This window comes from Gossypium raimondii, chromosome 13 (genome assembly GCF_025698545.1).
Source record: "Gossypium raimondii isolate GPD5lz chromosome 13, ASM2569854v1, whole genome shotgun sequence".
Classification (NCBI taxonomy): domain Eukaryota; kingdom Viridiplantae; phylum Streptophyta; class Magnoliopsida; order Malvales; family Malvaceae; genus Gossypium; species Gossypium raimondii.
This window is the reverse complement of record NC_068577.1, coordinates 33,602,986-33,621,600: the sequence shown is the minus strand read 5'-3', so window position 1 is coordinate 33,621,600 and position 18,615 is coordinate 33,602,986. Positions and strand designations below refer to the sequence as shown.

Genomic DNA, 18,615 nt, shown 5'->3' with positions numbered 1-18,615 from the left:
TTTATTTAATAAAAGGAATACTTTAAAACAAAAAAAAGTTTACTTTTTATTAGCAATTATTTTTATTAATAATTAATTAATTATTTTAAGTACTGAAAATATTAAAATTATTTTAAAGTAAAATGGGACAATAAAATTAAAAATTAAACCAAGAAAGTATGACAAAATTTACAACCGAAACTTCATTGTGAACTGATGGAGATGAGGTGATATTCAAATACATAAATATTTTCTAAATTTTAGGAAAATCCTATCTAACATCTTATATAGAGAGAAGGATATAATAAACATATAAAATACTTGGAATTTACAAGTCCATCTCATTTCTATCCCCAAATTATGTCATCCTCCGACGATACCCTTCCGCACCCACAGGCGGAGTGCTCATCCCCGCCCCCAAACCAATCCCAAATCCAACTCCCCCTACTCATCCATCAGCTCTCCTTCAACCAAGACAGCACCTGCTTTTCCGCTGTCACCGATCGCGGTTTCTTTGTATTCAACACCGAACCTTACCGTCCTCTTATCTGCCGTGACTTCGAGTCTGGCCTCTCCCTTCTCTCTATGCTTTTCCGCTTCGAAGTCTTTGTCCTTGTGGGCTCCTCCTACTCTCCCTCTCCTTCTGCGGCGGCCACCAACACCAAAGCTCTCCTTTGGGACGACCATGCTTCACGTTGCATCGGTGAGCTCTCATTTCGTTCCCCAATCCGCTCTATCCGTCTCCGCCGTGATACCATCGTGGTCATTCTCTTGCACAAAATCTACCTTTACAACTTTTCGGATTTAAAACTCTTACACCAGCTGGAAACGACTTCAAATCCGAAAGGTTTGTGCGAGGTTTCACAGATTTCCGGACCTATGCTGTTGGTATGTCCAGGCTTGCAAAAGGGAAGCGTCAGAGTAGAGAATTATGGGAGTAAAAAATGTAAATTCATAAATGCTCATAGTTCCAATATCACGTGTTTGGCTTTGACTCACGATGGCAGAGTCTTGGCTACTGCTAGTAGTAAAGGAACTCTAATCAGATGTTTTAATACTTTGGATGGGACATTGATTCAGGAGGTAAATTAATATTGTTGATCTTTAACTTACTTGATCTTTATACCATGATTAGTCAAGTTTAAAGTACAGGTGAAATGTGATGTTATTGGTAGAATATGTGAAATTTAATGTTATTTAACTCTGTAAAAAAGCGCCGCTTAAACTCTAGTATATGTAGTATATGGTTTTGATTGTCGGATATTGGTATCATTTTAGAGATTAAAGGGAGCGCAGAGGTCAGTTATTGCTTTTATAACAGAGTGAGCGTAGTGGTTAAAGGAAGTTCTTGGTTTTATAAGAGAGAGTTTTGGAAATATTGCTTGAATCTTGAGTGTAATTTGTATGGAATGGGTCCTTTTTTATAGGGTTGAGAGTAACTGGTATGGAATGTGTCAGAGTTTTGGAAATATTGCTTGAATACGGCTTATTTTTGAGAGTAACTTGTACGGAATGGGTCTGGATACAGGGTGAAAGGGGATTCGTGATTGATTGTAGGGATAGTATGTTATGTTTCGGAACTCGTAAATTTGGCTAGACTATGCATTTGGAGTGGATGCCTTGTCATTCTGATGACTTTGGTTTCTTGGTGGCAACTAGTAATGATATTTTTGTTTTGAGCTGTTGGCTGGTGTACTTTGTGCAATCTATTCATTTAAGTAAAAACCTTTGTGCAGGTAAGGAGGGGGGCAGATCGAGCGGAGATATACTGCCTTGCTTTCTCTCCTACTGCGCAGTGGCTAGCCGTCTCAAGTGACAAAGGAACTATTCATGTCTTTAGCCTCAAGGCTGATTCAGTAGTTTTGGGGGATGATAGGTCAACTAGTGCATTGGAATCACCTCTTTCTAATCAATCAGCTTTATCATCCCTTTCTATTTTGAAAGGTACAAGCCCTTGGATTTCCTACTTCTCCTTATTGTTGTAAAAGTTGTTTGTTCTATGAAACTCTAAACCAGAGATTGATCTGATTTTGAGCTTTTGCTTTGTTTTTGGGTTTGGTTAAGTATATATCTACACAGAAACGAAGGGAGTATTGACTAACTTTATGTGACTGACAATTGCTGTCTTTTATCTGTCAAGCTCATTTGATATTTTGAAATTTTTGTAGGTGTTTTGCCAAAATATTTCAGCTCAGAGTGGTCGGTGGCTCAATTCCGGCTGCCTGAAGGTTCCCGGTGCATTGTTGCTTTTGGACAACAAAAGAACACTATCATGATTATTGGCATGGATGGAAGGTAACTGAAAATATCTGAGTTCATATGAGTGTCCAATACTTGTTTAATTCCTTGTTTTGTTAATGCAGCTTCCGTCGGTGCCAGTTTGACCCGGTGAACGGTGGACAGATGACTCAAATGGAAGAACACAATTTCTTAAAGCAAGAAGAACATTTTCCAAGTTGGAATGAAGATTCATAGTAAAACATGACGAGTTTAATCTGTAAATAACAGATATAAGGTGGGGGTGTGTATATATATACATACATACATATGTTAATGTAAATGGGAGATATATTAGGTTTTAGATTTGAGGCTTTTTAACTGCACTTTCCGTATGGTTAAGAAATAAGTATTTGCTTGCTTCTTTTTTTAATTTTTTATGCTGTTACTAACATATTGAACATTGTCCTAAACTGTTCCTATTTTCCATGCTACTTTTATCTTAACTGATGAAATGAATAAGTGATGAGTGAATTAAATGATTATATTGAAAAGAATAGCAAAATTAGAAAAGATTGAATTTGTTGAAAACATTGAACAATTGAAAGTTGATTTTGGTAGGCAATATTCAGGAGCTTGCCACCACCACTTCAAATGATTATATTGATGTTGGTTTTAGTTGTGGTAATGAATCTTTATCCAAAGCAAACAGAATCAACATTTGCATTGATTTATTTTAACCGATTTTAATCACCAATCCACCTTAAGGTCCACCAGCTGTTGCTATTCCGAATCCTACCCCTGCTCCACCAATGGTATTGTCGTTAGGACTGTATCCATGGCTCGGACCATGGGGGCCCTGTCGGTAACCATATTGCGGATGTGATCCACCAGGCGGTGGAGGATAAGGATAAGCATGTGGCGGTGGATCTAATCGCCCGATTTGAAGTAGGTTTTGAGTTAAAAGGTAAAGAAAACAATGAAAAAAGAAAATAAAGTTTTAAGAGAATCTAAATATCTAATAATCACGTTCAAAAATTTTTCTCGCACAATATTCACTAAAAAGATCATAATTTGAGCTTCTGAACTTGAAATTGAGTGATTCAAAATGAATTTTGAAATTAAGAGATAGATCTTCAACCCAAAAATGTTTGAATCCTATTCAAAAAGTCATCGTAAGTCGACTGATTTTTCAACCTTAACAATTAACAGCTTTGGTGAATGAAATTTAATAAATTCCACCTATCCGTTTATAGTTGAGCTTCCTATCATACAGCAATACAATTTAAAAGACATCAGGACAATCTACAAGGATTTACAAGATATTTTAAAATTATAAATATTTACTCTGATAAAATACAAATTACGGAAATATTTATATATTCACTCGACACTTTAATATAGGTTGGTAGATGGAATAATGACGATGATGAAAATGTGGTTTTGAAGCGGGCTCCTTTGCGCGCAATACAACAAAAGCTCACCCTCGACTCAACTAAAGTATAACTAAAACCTCAAACTGTTATTAAATTATGTATTTATTAAAAGGTAAAAATAATAAATAAAACATACAGCGCCAGCAGCCAAACATATTTTTATATGGTTTCTTTTTTTACATCTAGTAACAAAGAAAAACATTAATTCTGGAGTTTTAAACTTGGCATAAATGTTTTACGTATTTAAATCTCAGATCAAAGAAAAAGGGAAAAAATGGCGACTATGGCGAGGGCAAACTCTGGCCCAGCATACCCAGAACGATTCTATGCGGCCGCTTCTTACGCTGGCTTCGATGGATCTCCCAATTCCAACACCAAAGACATTGCCTCCAGGTTCTCTAACGACGTCGCTTTGATCCTCTACGCCTTATACCAGCAGGTCATTTCTCTCTCTCTCTCTGGATCCTCCCATCCTTCTCATTGCTAAATCGATTTGCTTTTCTCTAAGGACTCCATCTAGATTGCTTTTGAAAATGATTTCACTTTTGGAGTATTTCAAGTCCAATTTTCAGAGATCTAGTTTCACGCTCGAATTGAAGACAATCCGGATGTTGATGTCTTGAATTATCGAATGAGTGTGTTTATTTATTGTTTGAGATGGGAAGCTCATTTTTTTTTTAACATTACTGATTTTGTGCATTATTATGTTAATTATGATATTTACAGGCTACTGTAGGTCCTTGTACTGTTCCAAAGCCTAGTTCATGGAGTCCCGTCGAACATAGCAAATGGAAAAGGTCTGCGAGCTCATTTGCTGCTGGGTGTAGTTTTATTTATTTATTTTTGGTGCTTGTTGTTGGGGTTAATTAGGGCCGTAAAGTAATAGAGTTCAATGAACAGTTCAGTTTCTATTTGTTTATCAAGCTAAATAAATGAACATAAACAATATCTTGAGGCTCGTTTGTTAATAGAACCAAACACAAATAAAGCTTGTTCATCTCTTTTATGTTCATGAACAAGCTCATTCCTGTTCGTTTAAAGCCTGTTTAATAAATCATGTAAACCTCGTTTAAAAATCGTTTATTGTTTGATTATATAGTTAATAATAATATTATTGTTTGTATACTTATTTTATTGATTCATTATTGGTATTTATATTTGATTATTTTATATCTAAAAATAAGATATATGTTTATTTATTGTTTTTTTGTTTGTTCATTATTCAGTAACTTTGTTTGTGAACACGGTCAACTATATGTTCATGAACATGTTCATTTAATGTTCGCAAACATGATTGTTTAATGTTCACAAACAAGTTCATTTAACTTAAACGAATGAACACACATAATTTAAACAAACAAACAAACAAACAACATGAACACGATTCAGAAATTATTAATGAACATAAACTGAACTGAACAAGCTTAAAAATAAACAAAAAACTTGAATAGAGTTCTTTCTGTTCATGCTTAGTTCATTTACAGCCCTAGGTTTAAATTCGTATATATATATTTGTTTACATTTGGCTACTTTAGTTTGATATGGTTATGCTTAGGGTGGTAGTGTTTTGGTCGATTTGCTTAAAAGTGGTGTTGATGATGAATGATAATTTTACTGATTCAGAGAGATGTCAATGGACATAGGTCAAATATGAGTGCCTGTTACATATTTGGATTGAATGTCTTTTAGTTGCTTCAGTATTTGGTGATGTTGAATCTCCGTTCTGCGTAATTTATATTGCTCAAGTTCTTGTTGAAAAAATGAAGAAATACTTCTGTGTTACTCTGTATTATCTGATTTAGATTGGCCTAATTTTCTGTTTGACATATAAGCATGCTTTATATGTGTGTGTAAGTAACACAAGGATTTAGATGGTTGAAAGCAATTTTCATACGTCAGGTGAATGTTGTCCATACTATTCATTTTTCTTCCACCTTTTGATAATTGTTCTTCTCATAAAGCCTTCCATTATTGATACAGCTGGCAGCAGCTTGGAAACATGGTTTCTATAGAAGCTATGCGTCTCTTTGTGAAAATATTGGAGGTATAACTTTATCTGGATTTTGTGTATGTATATGGACCATTTTAGTTTGGTAACCTATTTTTTACATTGTTCCTTGTTTTTTAATTCTTGCCAGGAAGAAGAACCAGGATGGTATTCAAGGGCTTCTAACTCTGTTTCAGAGCCTGTTATAGATGTACAAATGAATGTGAGTATGCTGTTATTTTCACAGTTTTGGTTGTGTAATTTTATAATTTCCCTTGGTCTGTTATTTCACAGTTTTGTCGGGTGACTTTACCGTCTCAAGGGCATGCAACTCTGTTTCATAGCTTTTTCTCAACTTTGAAGAAGTTTGTTTCCACATGATTTTTCTTTTATGCTTAAAATTTGAATGAGAGAAGCCAAGTTGCTTTACGGTTATTCTGATGGGTTTGTTGTTCTCTGTACTCACTTGTACCTTCTTAACTTGTTTGCATGTTCATAGCATAATTCAAATGTTGAGCCTATCATTGAGAACAGAAATTCTTTCGCTGAGACAAAGATAATTTCTGCTGAAAATGGAGGTCTGATGGAAACTCAGGACAAAGATGTTGTATCAGAAGGCCTTGGTTCGATTGTTGTATATGATAAATGGATTTCACCCCCGGTAATTGGTCAACGTCCCAAAGCCCGCTATCAGGTACTGGCATGTCTATACAATTCAATTTTCGTAGTCTTGCATTTTTCCTCATCTAAAGATTTACTCTTTACTTGTCAGCATGGAGCTGCAGTTGTTCAGGATAAAATGTATATATATGGTGGAAACCACAATGGACGTTATCTAAATGACCTCCATGTAAGTAAATCATTTGCTCAACATGCAACACAAGTGCTTCGTGCCATGAATTAATTTTGTAACATTCTATACACATCAGATTACTTATGGTTTTGGACCTGAAATGAAATATTATTAAATTGTAACTCAGTTTCTTGGCCGTTGCTGGAAAATTCTAATCTAATTTTGTACTCTTGATAAACTTGGGTTCTTGTTTGCATGCTCATGTGTCAGTCTAACTCAACTTGATATATTTTCCTCTAATGTGAGGATTGATACAGGTTCTAGATTTGAGAAGCTGGACTTGGTCAAAGGTCGAAGCTAAGGTTGTACCTAAGTCAGTGGAATCACCATCCCTAGTGAATATAGCCCCGTGTGCTGGTCATTCATTGGTTAGTAAAGAATCCAGTTTCTTTCTTTTTTTAATTATACTTGGACTTCTCTGAAGCAACGTTCTCTGATGAAATAATGCACATATTTTTAGAATCTGTTTGCTGAAGATTCTTGTTTTCATGCTGATTGTCTTTCTGCAGTACATCATTTAACTCTGTCTCTCTATCCCCTCTATTTTTTCTCTCTAGATACCTTGGGAGAACAAGCTTCTTTCAATTGCTGGCCATACAAAAGTCCCTTCTGAAACTATCCAGGGTACTTGTTTGTGCCCCTTATTACAATTTTAAAATTTTAAGATATTATTTTTCTTCTCCTTCCCTGATTTGATGTCTTATTCTGTTGTTCTGAATTCTTATGGCAGGGAAGGCATTTGATCTGCAAACTGGTACATGGTCAGTGTTGAATACTTATGGCAAAGCACCGGTATTTATCTATTCTTCCTCTTAATTACATCTCGTTCTCTCTATGTACTCAAGTTTCAGCTTTAAGATTAGAAATTTAGCAGCTTGCATGGTTTGTTTTGCTCTGCACAAATAATTAGACTAGCCTTTAGTTTTTTGGTGTCTCTGGAATACTGGCCACTGAGGGGATTAGCCATTCTTGCTTAACTGAATATGGTATATTAGAAAGTGAAAACTGAATGTATAGTAATGTTGATCGCTGGGTAATGTTTAGCTCAAAACTTATTACGTAAACACATTTGTAAACTTGAACAAAGGCTGGAGGTAAAATTTGTGGAGGATAAAGGTCAATCGTGTATGTGTGCTTGGTAGTCTCTTTTTTTTATTTTATTTTGAATTTTCTTTCCCAATATCTTATCAACTTTTCCCCCTAATTTGAGTGCCTTTCAGGTCTCTCGTGCTGGTCAATCTGTGACCCTTGTTGGAACAACCCTAGTGATATTTGGTGGACAGGATGCAAAAAGAACACTCTTTAATGATCTACATATACTTAACCTAGAAACGATGACCTGGAACGAAATTGATGCTGTGTAAGATGATTTTTGTCCATATTATTTCAGCACTACCCATCCATACATCCAATATATGAATTACTTCGTTTAAGATGTGCTAGTTGTCCTTTTATAGTTCTTGATATTGAGACTGTAATTGAAATCATATTTCCTGCCTTCAAAATCTCAAGAGTTCGTTTTGAACTAGGGTCTTGCTGCAGAGCACAAGCAGCCTGTTCTGTTAATGTTAACCTGATTAAGGTTCACTTATCCTCTGATATTTGAATTTCAGTCTGGTTCATAAGATTAGCACAAGATCAGAATTGAATTCAAAATTAGGTCATTTCATTCCAGATGATAACTTAATATTTAAATTACAAAAAATGTTGTATAGAACTTTTTCTTTGGGTGAATTACATCAGACATATATAACATAATTGAATTTCCATTTTTCTAACACTAGATTCAAGCTTAGTTTCCACCAGATAGGTATGGAATCTAGCCTGTCTACTACTAGACAGCATTATATAATCCTTATATTTCAGTTTTATTTTGAGTAACCCCTTGTACCTATATTACCGATTGGAAGAGTGTCGCTTGAAAATTATAGTCCTTGGCAACTCTTAATCTTTTGTTTTTCTTCATTGTCCTGCAGGGGGGCTCCTCCATCACCACGAGCTGATCATGCTGCTGCTATACATGCAGAGCGTTACCTTCTTGTTTTTGGTGGGGGTTCACATGCTACTTGCTTCAATGATTTGCATGTGTTTGATTTGCAAGCTGTAAGATGATTCTGCTTTTGCATTTTTTCATGTGCTGGTCTGAGGAATTAGTATATCTATCTCCTGTATTTGGATTTGCAGATGGAATGGTCAAGACCCACACAACAAGGTGAGATACCAACTCCTAGGGCTGGTCATGCAAGTGTGACTGTTGGGGAGAACTGGTTTATTGTTGGTGGTGGAGACAATAAAAGTGGTAAATGTCTTGCTTTAAAATCAAATAGAAGGTTAAATATGTTCCTTGACTTCCCTGGTTATACGTAGTTTTAGTGTTATTATACTGTCAAGTGTATGCATCCAATCTGAAGATAAGAACAATCCCGGAGGATCTGTTGATTGCATGAAAAGAAAGGTAACTGTTATTACTGCCCCTAAATCTTCTTTGTTTATCCATGTTTTTTTCCTTTCAGGGGCATTGGAAACTGTTGTCCTCAACATGTCAACCCTCGCTTGGTCAGTTGTGGCATCAGTTGAAGGACTTGTTCCTCTTGCTAGTGAGGTATTTTACGTCTTATAAATGCTGTTACCTGTAAAAAGTTATGCATGTGAAAAATCTCTCTTGGATTGGTTTGTCATATGTATAGTGGTTCAATTGTGTCAGAAATGCTGCAATGGAGATTGAACTTCTCCATGCGGATCAACAAGGAATGGTAGAAAGATGCAAGTAAATCGAGTATACTTTTTACATATGATGATGTGCTTTTTTCTGTAATTATTATGATCGTTTAACAGGGTGTCTTTAATAACATTTTAAGCATGTTCATTCTCATCAATTAAGTTCATCTTCATTGGTTATTAAACTTAATTATGTTGCTTCAACTCTTCATATTTCTTAAAGTATCCATGTCAACATTCGTATCCAACACATTATAATATATATAAAAGCATGAGTTTGGAAAAACTTTTGAACTAACAAGAGTACCCTTTATTGTTAATTATGTTACTAAATTGTCATTAAAATAACAATTTATTAGTATTATTACGTGATAGTAGTGAAAGTAATATTAGTTAAATATTAATTAATATAATAGTATATTAATGTGAAATTAATTAATTGGTCATATCATTTAAAAGTTCTTAAAAATAACATAATATATTGTTAATTAATAAAATTATAAATCTATAAAATCAGTAAATATAATTGGATAAATTAAAAATAATAAAATTCAAGTTTTAAAAATAAATAAATATATTTTATAGATATGAATATGATTTTATTTTAAATATGATCATAGTTAATAATGTTAAAATCTATTTTTATAATTAATAAAAATTAAATGTGAGATTAACATTATATATAGGGTTAATGTATAATTTATCCCCAAAGCTGCATGCAATTATCACTTTTGTACCTAAAGAATTGTTAGGTACCTAAACTTGCCAACCGTATATCACATTGCTCAGCCGTTAACAGCATTAAAAATTGTTTACCATTGTGTTGTGGAATATTATGTCAAAGGAAATAAAGTATTAAAGTGATGATTCTTTGTAGGTAAAATTTTGACTCATATTTGAATGATAAGTTATTTTATCTAATTACTTAATATTTTACTATTGATTGTTTTTCATTTTTTTATTTTCTTTACTTTTAAAATATTATTTTATTCTCTCAATTATTTTTCAAATTAATGGACTTTTATATGAGTTAGACTGATTTTCATTTAATCAGCAAATATATATTTTCTTAAAAATTATAAAAATATATTATTTAATAAAATTAAAAAATAAACACATAAAATTACGTGCAACGTACATGACATGGAAACTAGTATTCTCCAAATACATGGAGAAACTGAGCATACGTGTGTTAGACACATACCTGTATCCTGTAGCTGACACGCATACCCGAGTTTGAATAACATAGGTATGTAATGCTGTGTTACAAACGAGTCATACAGTTGCGGTATATTACAAATAGCAGGTAACTTTCACTGCCAGTGACTGAAATTGTAAATTATTATCTAATTTATTGTAGGGCTTGAGTCTGATCGTGGGCTCCTTCAATGGTGAAGATATGCTTATATCTTTTGGAGGATATAATGGGCATTATAACAATGAGGTAGAGACAGTTTTAGCCTCTTTTAAGACTTGGATCTTTTTGTTTCTATTTGATCTTTTATGTTATGTTGCCAGGTTAATGTTCTTAAGCCAAGTCACAAATCAACCTTGCAATCAAAGATGATGGAGGCTCGTGTTCCTGATAGTGTTTCTGCCATCCATAACGTTACAAATCCTACCAGAGATTTGGAGTCTGAGTTTGAAGTTGGTCACGAAGGAAAGATACAAGAAATCGTTATGGATAATATTGACACAGGGCATCAGGTATTTACTATCTATGCTATTATAATGTTTCTGAGTGAGTTTGGTGTTACTTGACTCAATTACCAACTCAACTAGGTGTATCAAAATCTAGGGTTAAGATCCGCTCCATTACTTGTTCATCCATTAGTATCCAGTGCAATGATCATCACCACTCAAAGGTGTAGGACTCATGTAAGACCCATCTATTAAATGTGAAAATCAACTTATGAATGGTGATTAAACATGCATTGGATATTAATGGATGAAAAAGTAATGGAATGGAGTCAAACCCCAAAATCTAGTATCTTGAATGCTTGATTTGTATATATCCGAAATAGCAGACATGGTATGCTAAATAACATTCATAAGCAACCTTACAAAATTGCCATATGTTGAGTTGCAAATTTGTAGCAAATAATTTGCTTTTATATAATTTAACAATAATTTTGACCATTTCTAATTTGAGAATTAAAAAGCAGTGAAGCTTGAAGGTGATTGGACTGTAATGTCCACTATATTGCCAATTCATTTCTTCTACTCAAGATTTAAATGTATATGCAGAAATTCAAAGGGGAGGAGACTACTGAGCGCATAATAGCAACACTCAAAGTGGAGAAGGAAGAACTAGAATCGTCACTCAACAAGGAGAAGTTACAGTCTCTCCAGCTAAAGCAAGAACTTGCTGAAGCTAAGGCGCAAAACTCAGATTTGCACAAGGTAATTTCTTTAGGTGTAACAATGGCTGGTCGTGTAGTTCTTTTTTCAGTTGTAAAGTTTGAAAACAGCGTAGTATAAACATAGACATTTTCCTCACGATATCCTGTTTACATTTTAGGAGCTCCAAACTATACGTAGTCAACTTGCTGCCGAGCAGTCGAGATGTTTCAAATTAGAGGTATTTTAAGATCAAGAGAATATTGTTTTTGCTTATCTTGTAAATTTATCTGTTTCCTCTGTATTGAGTGGGCATTCATTCAAATTCTGATTTCTGCATACTGGGTGAATTTGAAATATTGCTATTGCGCAAAAGCTTGAAATTGTTTTTCAATACTCTTCAATCAACAGGTTGATGTTGCAGAACAAAGACAGAAACTTCAGACGATGGAAACGCTACAAAAGGAGCTTGAACTCCTGCAACGGCAAAAAGCTGCATCTGAACAAGCTGCCTTGAACGCAAAGCAGAGGCAAGGCTCAGGTGGTGTATGGGGTTGGCTTGCAGGTAGCCCTCCTCAAAACGCTGACAATATCTAAAATTCATGGAAAGCTTAACTAAATAGTGATTTTCTAGATTTATTCAAATTAATTGAAATTTTGGTTGAAATATACTCTTTTTTTTTTTTCGATATACTTAACCCAGTGGTTCTTTCCATGACAAGAATAAAATTATCTAGTTAGCCTAAATGAACCTTCCCATAGATTATAGTTTCAGTTTATAAAGTTAGAAATGTCTGTTAATGAAATATTTTTCTTTTGCCAAAGAAATGTTACTTTAGTGAAATTATAGGCTTCAATTATTTATTTATGATACTAAGCAGGCAATTGGCAAATAGATGGTATTTGTTTTTCATTTAATTAAGGTTGTGTATATGTATATGTATGGCAATTATCTTAGTAGTCTTTCAAGTGCAGAATGCTATTTAAATGAAAATGAATAAATTATTTAAGATAGCCCGATTTTCATGATGCATGATTTTTATTGTTTATAGCTCGTGGCCTGTGGATATGAATTTTTTGTTTTGTTTTCAAAATTGAATTATCTTGGATCATCAAAGAGAGAACAACGAGAAGCACCATGGTCCCAACTAGCTTTGCTCGACAGAGTAAGTAAGAAAAATCGAACTGATGAAACCAAGCACACCTTAAAAAGCATGACTCCCTCTACAACAATTCACGTTGTAAAGGCGCCCATGATGCATTTACCAATACTATTATTGAAAGGGATTGAAACAAAAAAAAAAAAAAGGGGGGATAAAACTGCATAAGTCACAAGGACACTCAGTCGCAAAAAACAAAGTATAGATCATAGGGATGAAAACTATAAAAAAGAGAAGAAAAATATAACGTAATGGGTGACGTCCAAACATAATATTAGGCTCCGTTTGTAGTAAAATATTTTTTGGAAAATGATTTTTGGAAAATGGTTTACTTTTTTGAAAATGATTTACTTTTTTGGTGTTTGGATGAATCTGTGTAAAATGTTTTCTGTTGTTTGGCAAATTTCTTGAAAATATTTTCCGGAAAAACTATTTTTACATATATTAATAAATATATATATTAATAAAATTATATTTTAAATTGTTTTTACATATATTGCAATGATTTATTTATAAATAAATCAAATTAAATATATAATAATACTCAATTATTAAGCTAGAATATTAACTGTCATAAATTGAAAACAACCAAAGTCAAATAAATTATTTGTAATTGTGTTATAAAAATAAAAAACAAGGATTGAATAATTATAAATTAGCTTCCAAACCACAATTAATACTAGAAATTAATAATATTATCCAAATGCATAATTAGTAGTACATCACATAATAACAACAACATTGTCCAAGTGCATAACTAATATTACACCACATTAAAAGTATCAATATCTTCAACCTTAAGAAAATTTTTGAAGCCAAATTTTTTTATGCTTCTTACTTTTAACTGAAAAGCTTTGGCCTCGGATTCGTGACTCACTAGATAATCAAACACAGAACACAGGAAGTCATCATCAAATCCTTCTTCCTCCAGCGACATCACTTCTTCGTAAAGATGTGGTGTCCGCAGTAAATTGTTCCAATTAGCAATTTTGCCAAGTTGTTCACCCACAAATTTAATTTGTTCATCAACGACACTTTCTTGAATATTTTTTCTTTTACGTTTGGATGTGCCAGATGAAGATACTTTTGTTCTTACCTCTTCAGTCTCTTCATTGTCCCAGTCTATAGGCACTGAATCTTGGTTACCATCATCCAAATCTATGTCTGTAAATGTTCTGGCAAACACCCTGTTGCCATATCTTTGCCAACAACCAAAGCCATTTCATCATAATGATCAATGCTTTTATTCAAAAATGGTTCATACTTCTTGTGTGGCTGTTGGATATTATACACAATTAGAATAACAAGTAAAAAATAATTGAAATATACTTAACATATATATACATATATTACCATCATGCTGCATCACATGTCGCTTTATCACATGTGATCATTTTCATGTTATCATCCCATCCAAAACCACTTTCACCCCGAATTGTGCATATAATTTGCCACTGGTTTTTCACAGTCCTCAAATGATTTTCCACATGCTTCGCATCGCATTGGACTTGAAATCTTTCAGAAATAGCTTCGGCAACTCGATTAATAGAAACTACTTTGAAAGTATTAGAAGGCTTATTTCCTCTCTGGGCCTTATCTGCTAAAATTTCAAGAAAAAGATGTTCCATCGGTTTTGTCCACCTGAATTGCTTGGAGGTCCCTTCTTTGTTGCCCTTACCCATTCTACATTAATAATTGTCATTGTCAATAATTTCAATATCCAACAAGCTTAAAACATAATAAATTCAATATCCAACATGCTTAAAACATAATAAATTCAATATCTAACAAGCTTAAAACATAATCAATATCTAACAAATTCAAGACATAATAATTTCAAAATCCAACAAACTAAAATTTCAATATCATTATCCAACCAACATTAACAAAAAAAAAAAAAACAATTTTAATACTAAAACATACATAACATAGAAACAATAACCCTAAGCCCTAAACCTACCTAATATTTCTAACCATATAATTAGTCCACATAGTTTGTGCAATTTCGTGTCTCTTAGCATACCATTCTCTTTCTTCTTCTCTTTCTTCTCGCTCCGTAAGAGTTGGTATTATCAAATCAGACTCAGGCTCCTCGTATAATCCTTGATTAAGTAAATCACTAGGATCAACTCCCATTATATGATTATGAATGATACAACAAGCCAAAACTATATCTACTTGAGTTTGAAAATTCCAAAATGGTTCAGCATCTAATACACGAAACTGTTTCTTCAAAATCCCAAAAACACGTTCAATAGTGATTCGTAATGACGAATGACGAAGATTAAAGAGTTCCTTTGCATTTTTAGGCCCTAAGCACTAAACTCTTTTAAATGATATCGGACACCATGATATGGGATAATATATCCATTTCGGATGCCATATCTAGCATCAACAAGATAATATTTACCTACAGTTTTACAAAACATAATTAATACTAATAAATTATGAGCTTACTAGAACTATTTGGTATTTAATGATAATTACTACCTTCCGAAATTCTTAATCCTCTTGGGCGTGAAAGTGTATCACTTAAAATACGAGAATCATGTGCACTACCTTTCCAACCAGCTAGAACATAGGAAAACTTCAAATCAAATGTAATGCCAGCCAATATATTTTGTGTCGTCCCCCCTTTACGGCTATGAAATCTTCCTTGAATGCTAAGTGGAACGGATGCATGAACATGAGTTCCATCTAATGCTCCAATACAATCTTTAAAATAAGGATAAAACCTTGGATTGTTTCTGATTTCACTAGGAGTTGACTCATCAGGTAATCTAATAACTAGTTTATACAATTTCAAAATAGCTTACAATACAACCCTAAAGTAACAGTGAATTGTCTCAGTTGATCTATAATTTCTAGATCCAATCACTCGAAATCTTACATTATGACTAATTATATGTAAAAATATAACTACTTGCTCCCTAATATTCACATGTTTGCTTGATTGTAACAAATTATTCCTATTAAGAATATCATACAAATTAACAAAGGCAATCGATCTCATCCTTATCACATCAATACAATGTTGGTCACCACTATATAAAATACTATTAATATAGTTTTCTCTTTCATAATCTCGATTGACGCGAGGGTGAGAAGAAATTTCCTTATTAGTTTTTAATTTTTTAATCCAAAGAGCCCCAAAAGCTAAAGCCGAAGCCACAACTCTGACAATTGCATTTTGATCTTGATTACGATCTATCTACACAAAATAATGCCACACAAATCAATGATCGGCTAAAACCAGCTAAAATCAGGTCGTTACAATAACTCTCAATTAAAGCACACTAAATCAATATTAAAATTCCATTCAAGCACTAGTTTAGTACACTCATATCAATTATTCATTACATAATTAACTTAGCATGAATCGGCATTAATATATAAATAGACAATTTGAGATTCACTTCATAAATAAATTTTATCAAGTATCAAGCTAAATGTTGTCATGTCATATACATATATAAATAAAAATATGCTAATATCACCATTTAGATTACCAATGACTAATCATATAGCTTTATTTTTTTAATTAAATTGTCCAATTTTGCCTAATACCAAACTATCAGAATAAGATAATAAGATAATGGAACTAAGTGACACTGACTTTTGTTTGTTATTGAAGTTCAAAGAATGAAGTGGAGGTCACCAACTCACCATTGCTCGGATTGTAAACCAATATAGATTCAATGACCATTCACTAATTTGAGTCAGAAAAGACCCAAAATTCCCATTTAAATTTTCCAAGAGGTGTCCATACACATATATCAGTAGCATCACCTTTAAGGTGTCGTAGACTCGTAGTACCACTCTAAGGTGCAAATATATATAATGTCAACATCACAGTATTACTAATTTCTATCCCTATTGGCACACTAATGTATCCTTGACCTATAGTTTAAGTCCAGGCTTTTTACACCCATATTATTTTAGGTATACAATATGCTCAGTAAAAGTTAATAGTTTACAAATTCCAAATTCCAAATTCAGTATACTCCTAATAGCCATTAATATACCAATTCCATAAACATAAGCCATCAAATTAAAGACATTTTTTCCATCATGATCAAATATTCAATTTACACCTCATATGCCATCAATATAGCAATTTCCCATAAACACAAGCCATTTAAATTCAAGACATTTCTATTATGGCCAAATATTCAATATACAACAAATATGCTATTAATACACCAATTTTCCATTTTTATCATTTAAATCCAAAGATTAGATAAGTAATGTTTCCCATTTCACACAACAAACAAGAGAAATGTAATGTTTGGATTGTATCAAATGGTAAAAATGAAAAATTGACACATTGATGGTGTATTAGGTATACATTGAATATTCGGCCATGATGGTAATATCTTGAATTTAAGGGCTTGTGTTTATGAATCTTGTAAATGAGCCATATTGTGGATTTTTCTATTCTTCTGTCTTCCAACCTATGCGTGGGAAAGGAATACAAACTTGAAAAGAATAAAGCTTAATTGTGCACACTTTAATTTTAGTCACTAAATAAATAACACTTTATAGAAATGAGCCTGACAAATATAGTAACACAATCATGTATCAAATAAGAAAATCCCAATCAATATACACAGAAATCAATAAAAGTATCACTCATCTCAAATGCTAATCACTGATCCTGAGATCCTCAAGGAACAAGCTCAGTGAGTTTTTCACTTATAGATCCCATAAAGCTCATCATCTATTGAAAATATTACCCACAAAAGCAATCTTCATATTATCAAACCATTCCCAATTTTCATCATTTCTCTAATGATCATGTTGTGCATAGCACTTGTAAAATATCCTAACAACATTGCAGGGACAATTTATATTAAGATGATACTAGCTAAGTTGAACTAATGTCATTTCAGCCAGCAGTCTCATCACATAGCATACATATGCATAAAACATGCAAACAAATGCATGCAGTCTTGCAACCATCGCATGAATTAACATGCATGCCCATGCACATACTTGAAAATTGGTTTTTCATTTATTTTTACAAAACTGGGTCAAGTCTATTTTAGAAGGAACAAAAACAAGAAGATGACAAACTAAATGAACAATAACAATTTAATTTGTCTATAGATAAGCCTCCTGATAAACTCCCACACTACAACCTTTCTAATAACTTTTTAATCTATGCAGAAAACAAGTTATCCATGTTTGCTTGAAGGCATCTAAGTTCATCAATTGTCGAACATATGAAAAGCAGAAAGAAGGATGCAAATATCTTTTCATCTAGAGATTAGGAAATGAGAAACAGAGCTCAAGAATTCCTAAGAAGCCATTTGCTATTTTAACTATGGAAATGGATGTCGGACTCAATTTTGAATACTACTGCTATCTCACATTTGATCATATTATGCAACTTAAAACAATATAAGATGCTGCCAAATTGTTACAACAACAAATAAACAAACTCATTAATTGTTAGGATGAATCTAATAACCACCCCCATACTTTCTCAACTATTAAATTATCTAACCAGGAAAGTAGAAAATTTATAGCCATTACTCTATAATTTCTAATGCTTTTTGTAAGATTTAAGGGAGGTTAACACTCCAGGTGGTTGTTGATTCCAATAGGCTTGGAACACACAGGGATATCTGGTTCTAGAGAAACAAATTCATACACGAATTGGAATGTCAGAAAGAGGGTCAAAAGCAATTCATAACTTCATACCAGACGGAATGCAAATTACTAACACCAGTAAAGCCTCCTAGCCCTGAATCGAGAGTAGCTCTCTAGAAACCTGTGTAAGAATCGACAATTAGTAGGAGTTAGTGGGCATTGTGGACAGAAATCACCGTGGTGAAAGGACTTATCAGCATGAACGATAAAAATTCCCAATTGGACATAACCGCATGCAAGCTACCAAACATTGAAATTTGCTAGTATTAG

At 33.2% G+C, this 18,615-nt stretch overlaps 2 protein-coding genes across 2 annotated transcripts; both read left to right on the top strand.

The window, feature by feature from the left end:
• The first annotated feature begins 292 nt into the window (after nt 1–292).
• On the top strand, nt 293–2,629 carry LOC105782562 (autophagy-related protein 18a). Its single transcript, XM_012607379.2, has 4 exons — nt 293–1,062; nt 1,716–1,923; nt 2,148–2,274; nt 2,343–2,629. Exons 1-4 carry the CDS (start codon nt 340–342, stop codon nt 2,452–2,454), a joined length of 1,170 nt encoding a protein of 389 aa, XP_012462833.1. The 5' UTR covers nt 293–339; the 3' UTR covers nt 2,455–2,629.
• Nucleotides 2,630–3,829: 1,200 nt separating this feature from the next.
• Nucleotides 3,830–12,425, top strand: LOC105782560 (acyl-CoA-binding domain-containing protein 4). Its single transcript, XM_012607377.2, has 18 exons — nt 3,830–4,071; nt 4,359–4,429; nt 5,613–5,676; nt 5,771–5,842; nt 6,119–6,313; nt 6,392–6,469; nt 6,730–6,840; nt 7,030–7,096; nt 7,203–7,264; nt 7,693–7,832; nt 8,449–8,575; nt 8,657–8,771; nt 8,986–9,074; nt 10,551–10,634; nt 10,709–10,897; nt 11,438–11,593; nt 11,712–11,771; nt 11,942–12,425. Exons 1-18 carry the CDS (start codon nt 3,907–3,909, stop codon nt 12,125–12,127), a joined length of 2,031 nt encoding a protein of 676 aa, XP_012462831.1. The 5' UTR covers nt 3,830–3,906; the 3' UTR covers nt 12,128–12,425.
• Nucleotides 12,426–18,615: the final 6,190 nt, after the last annotated feature.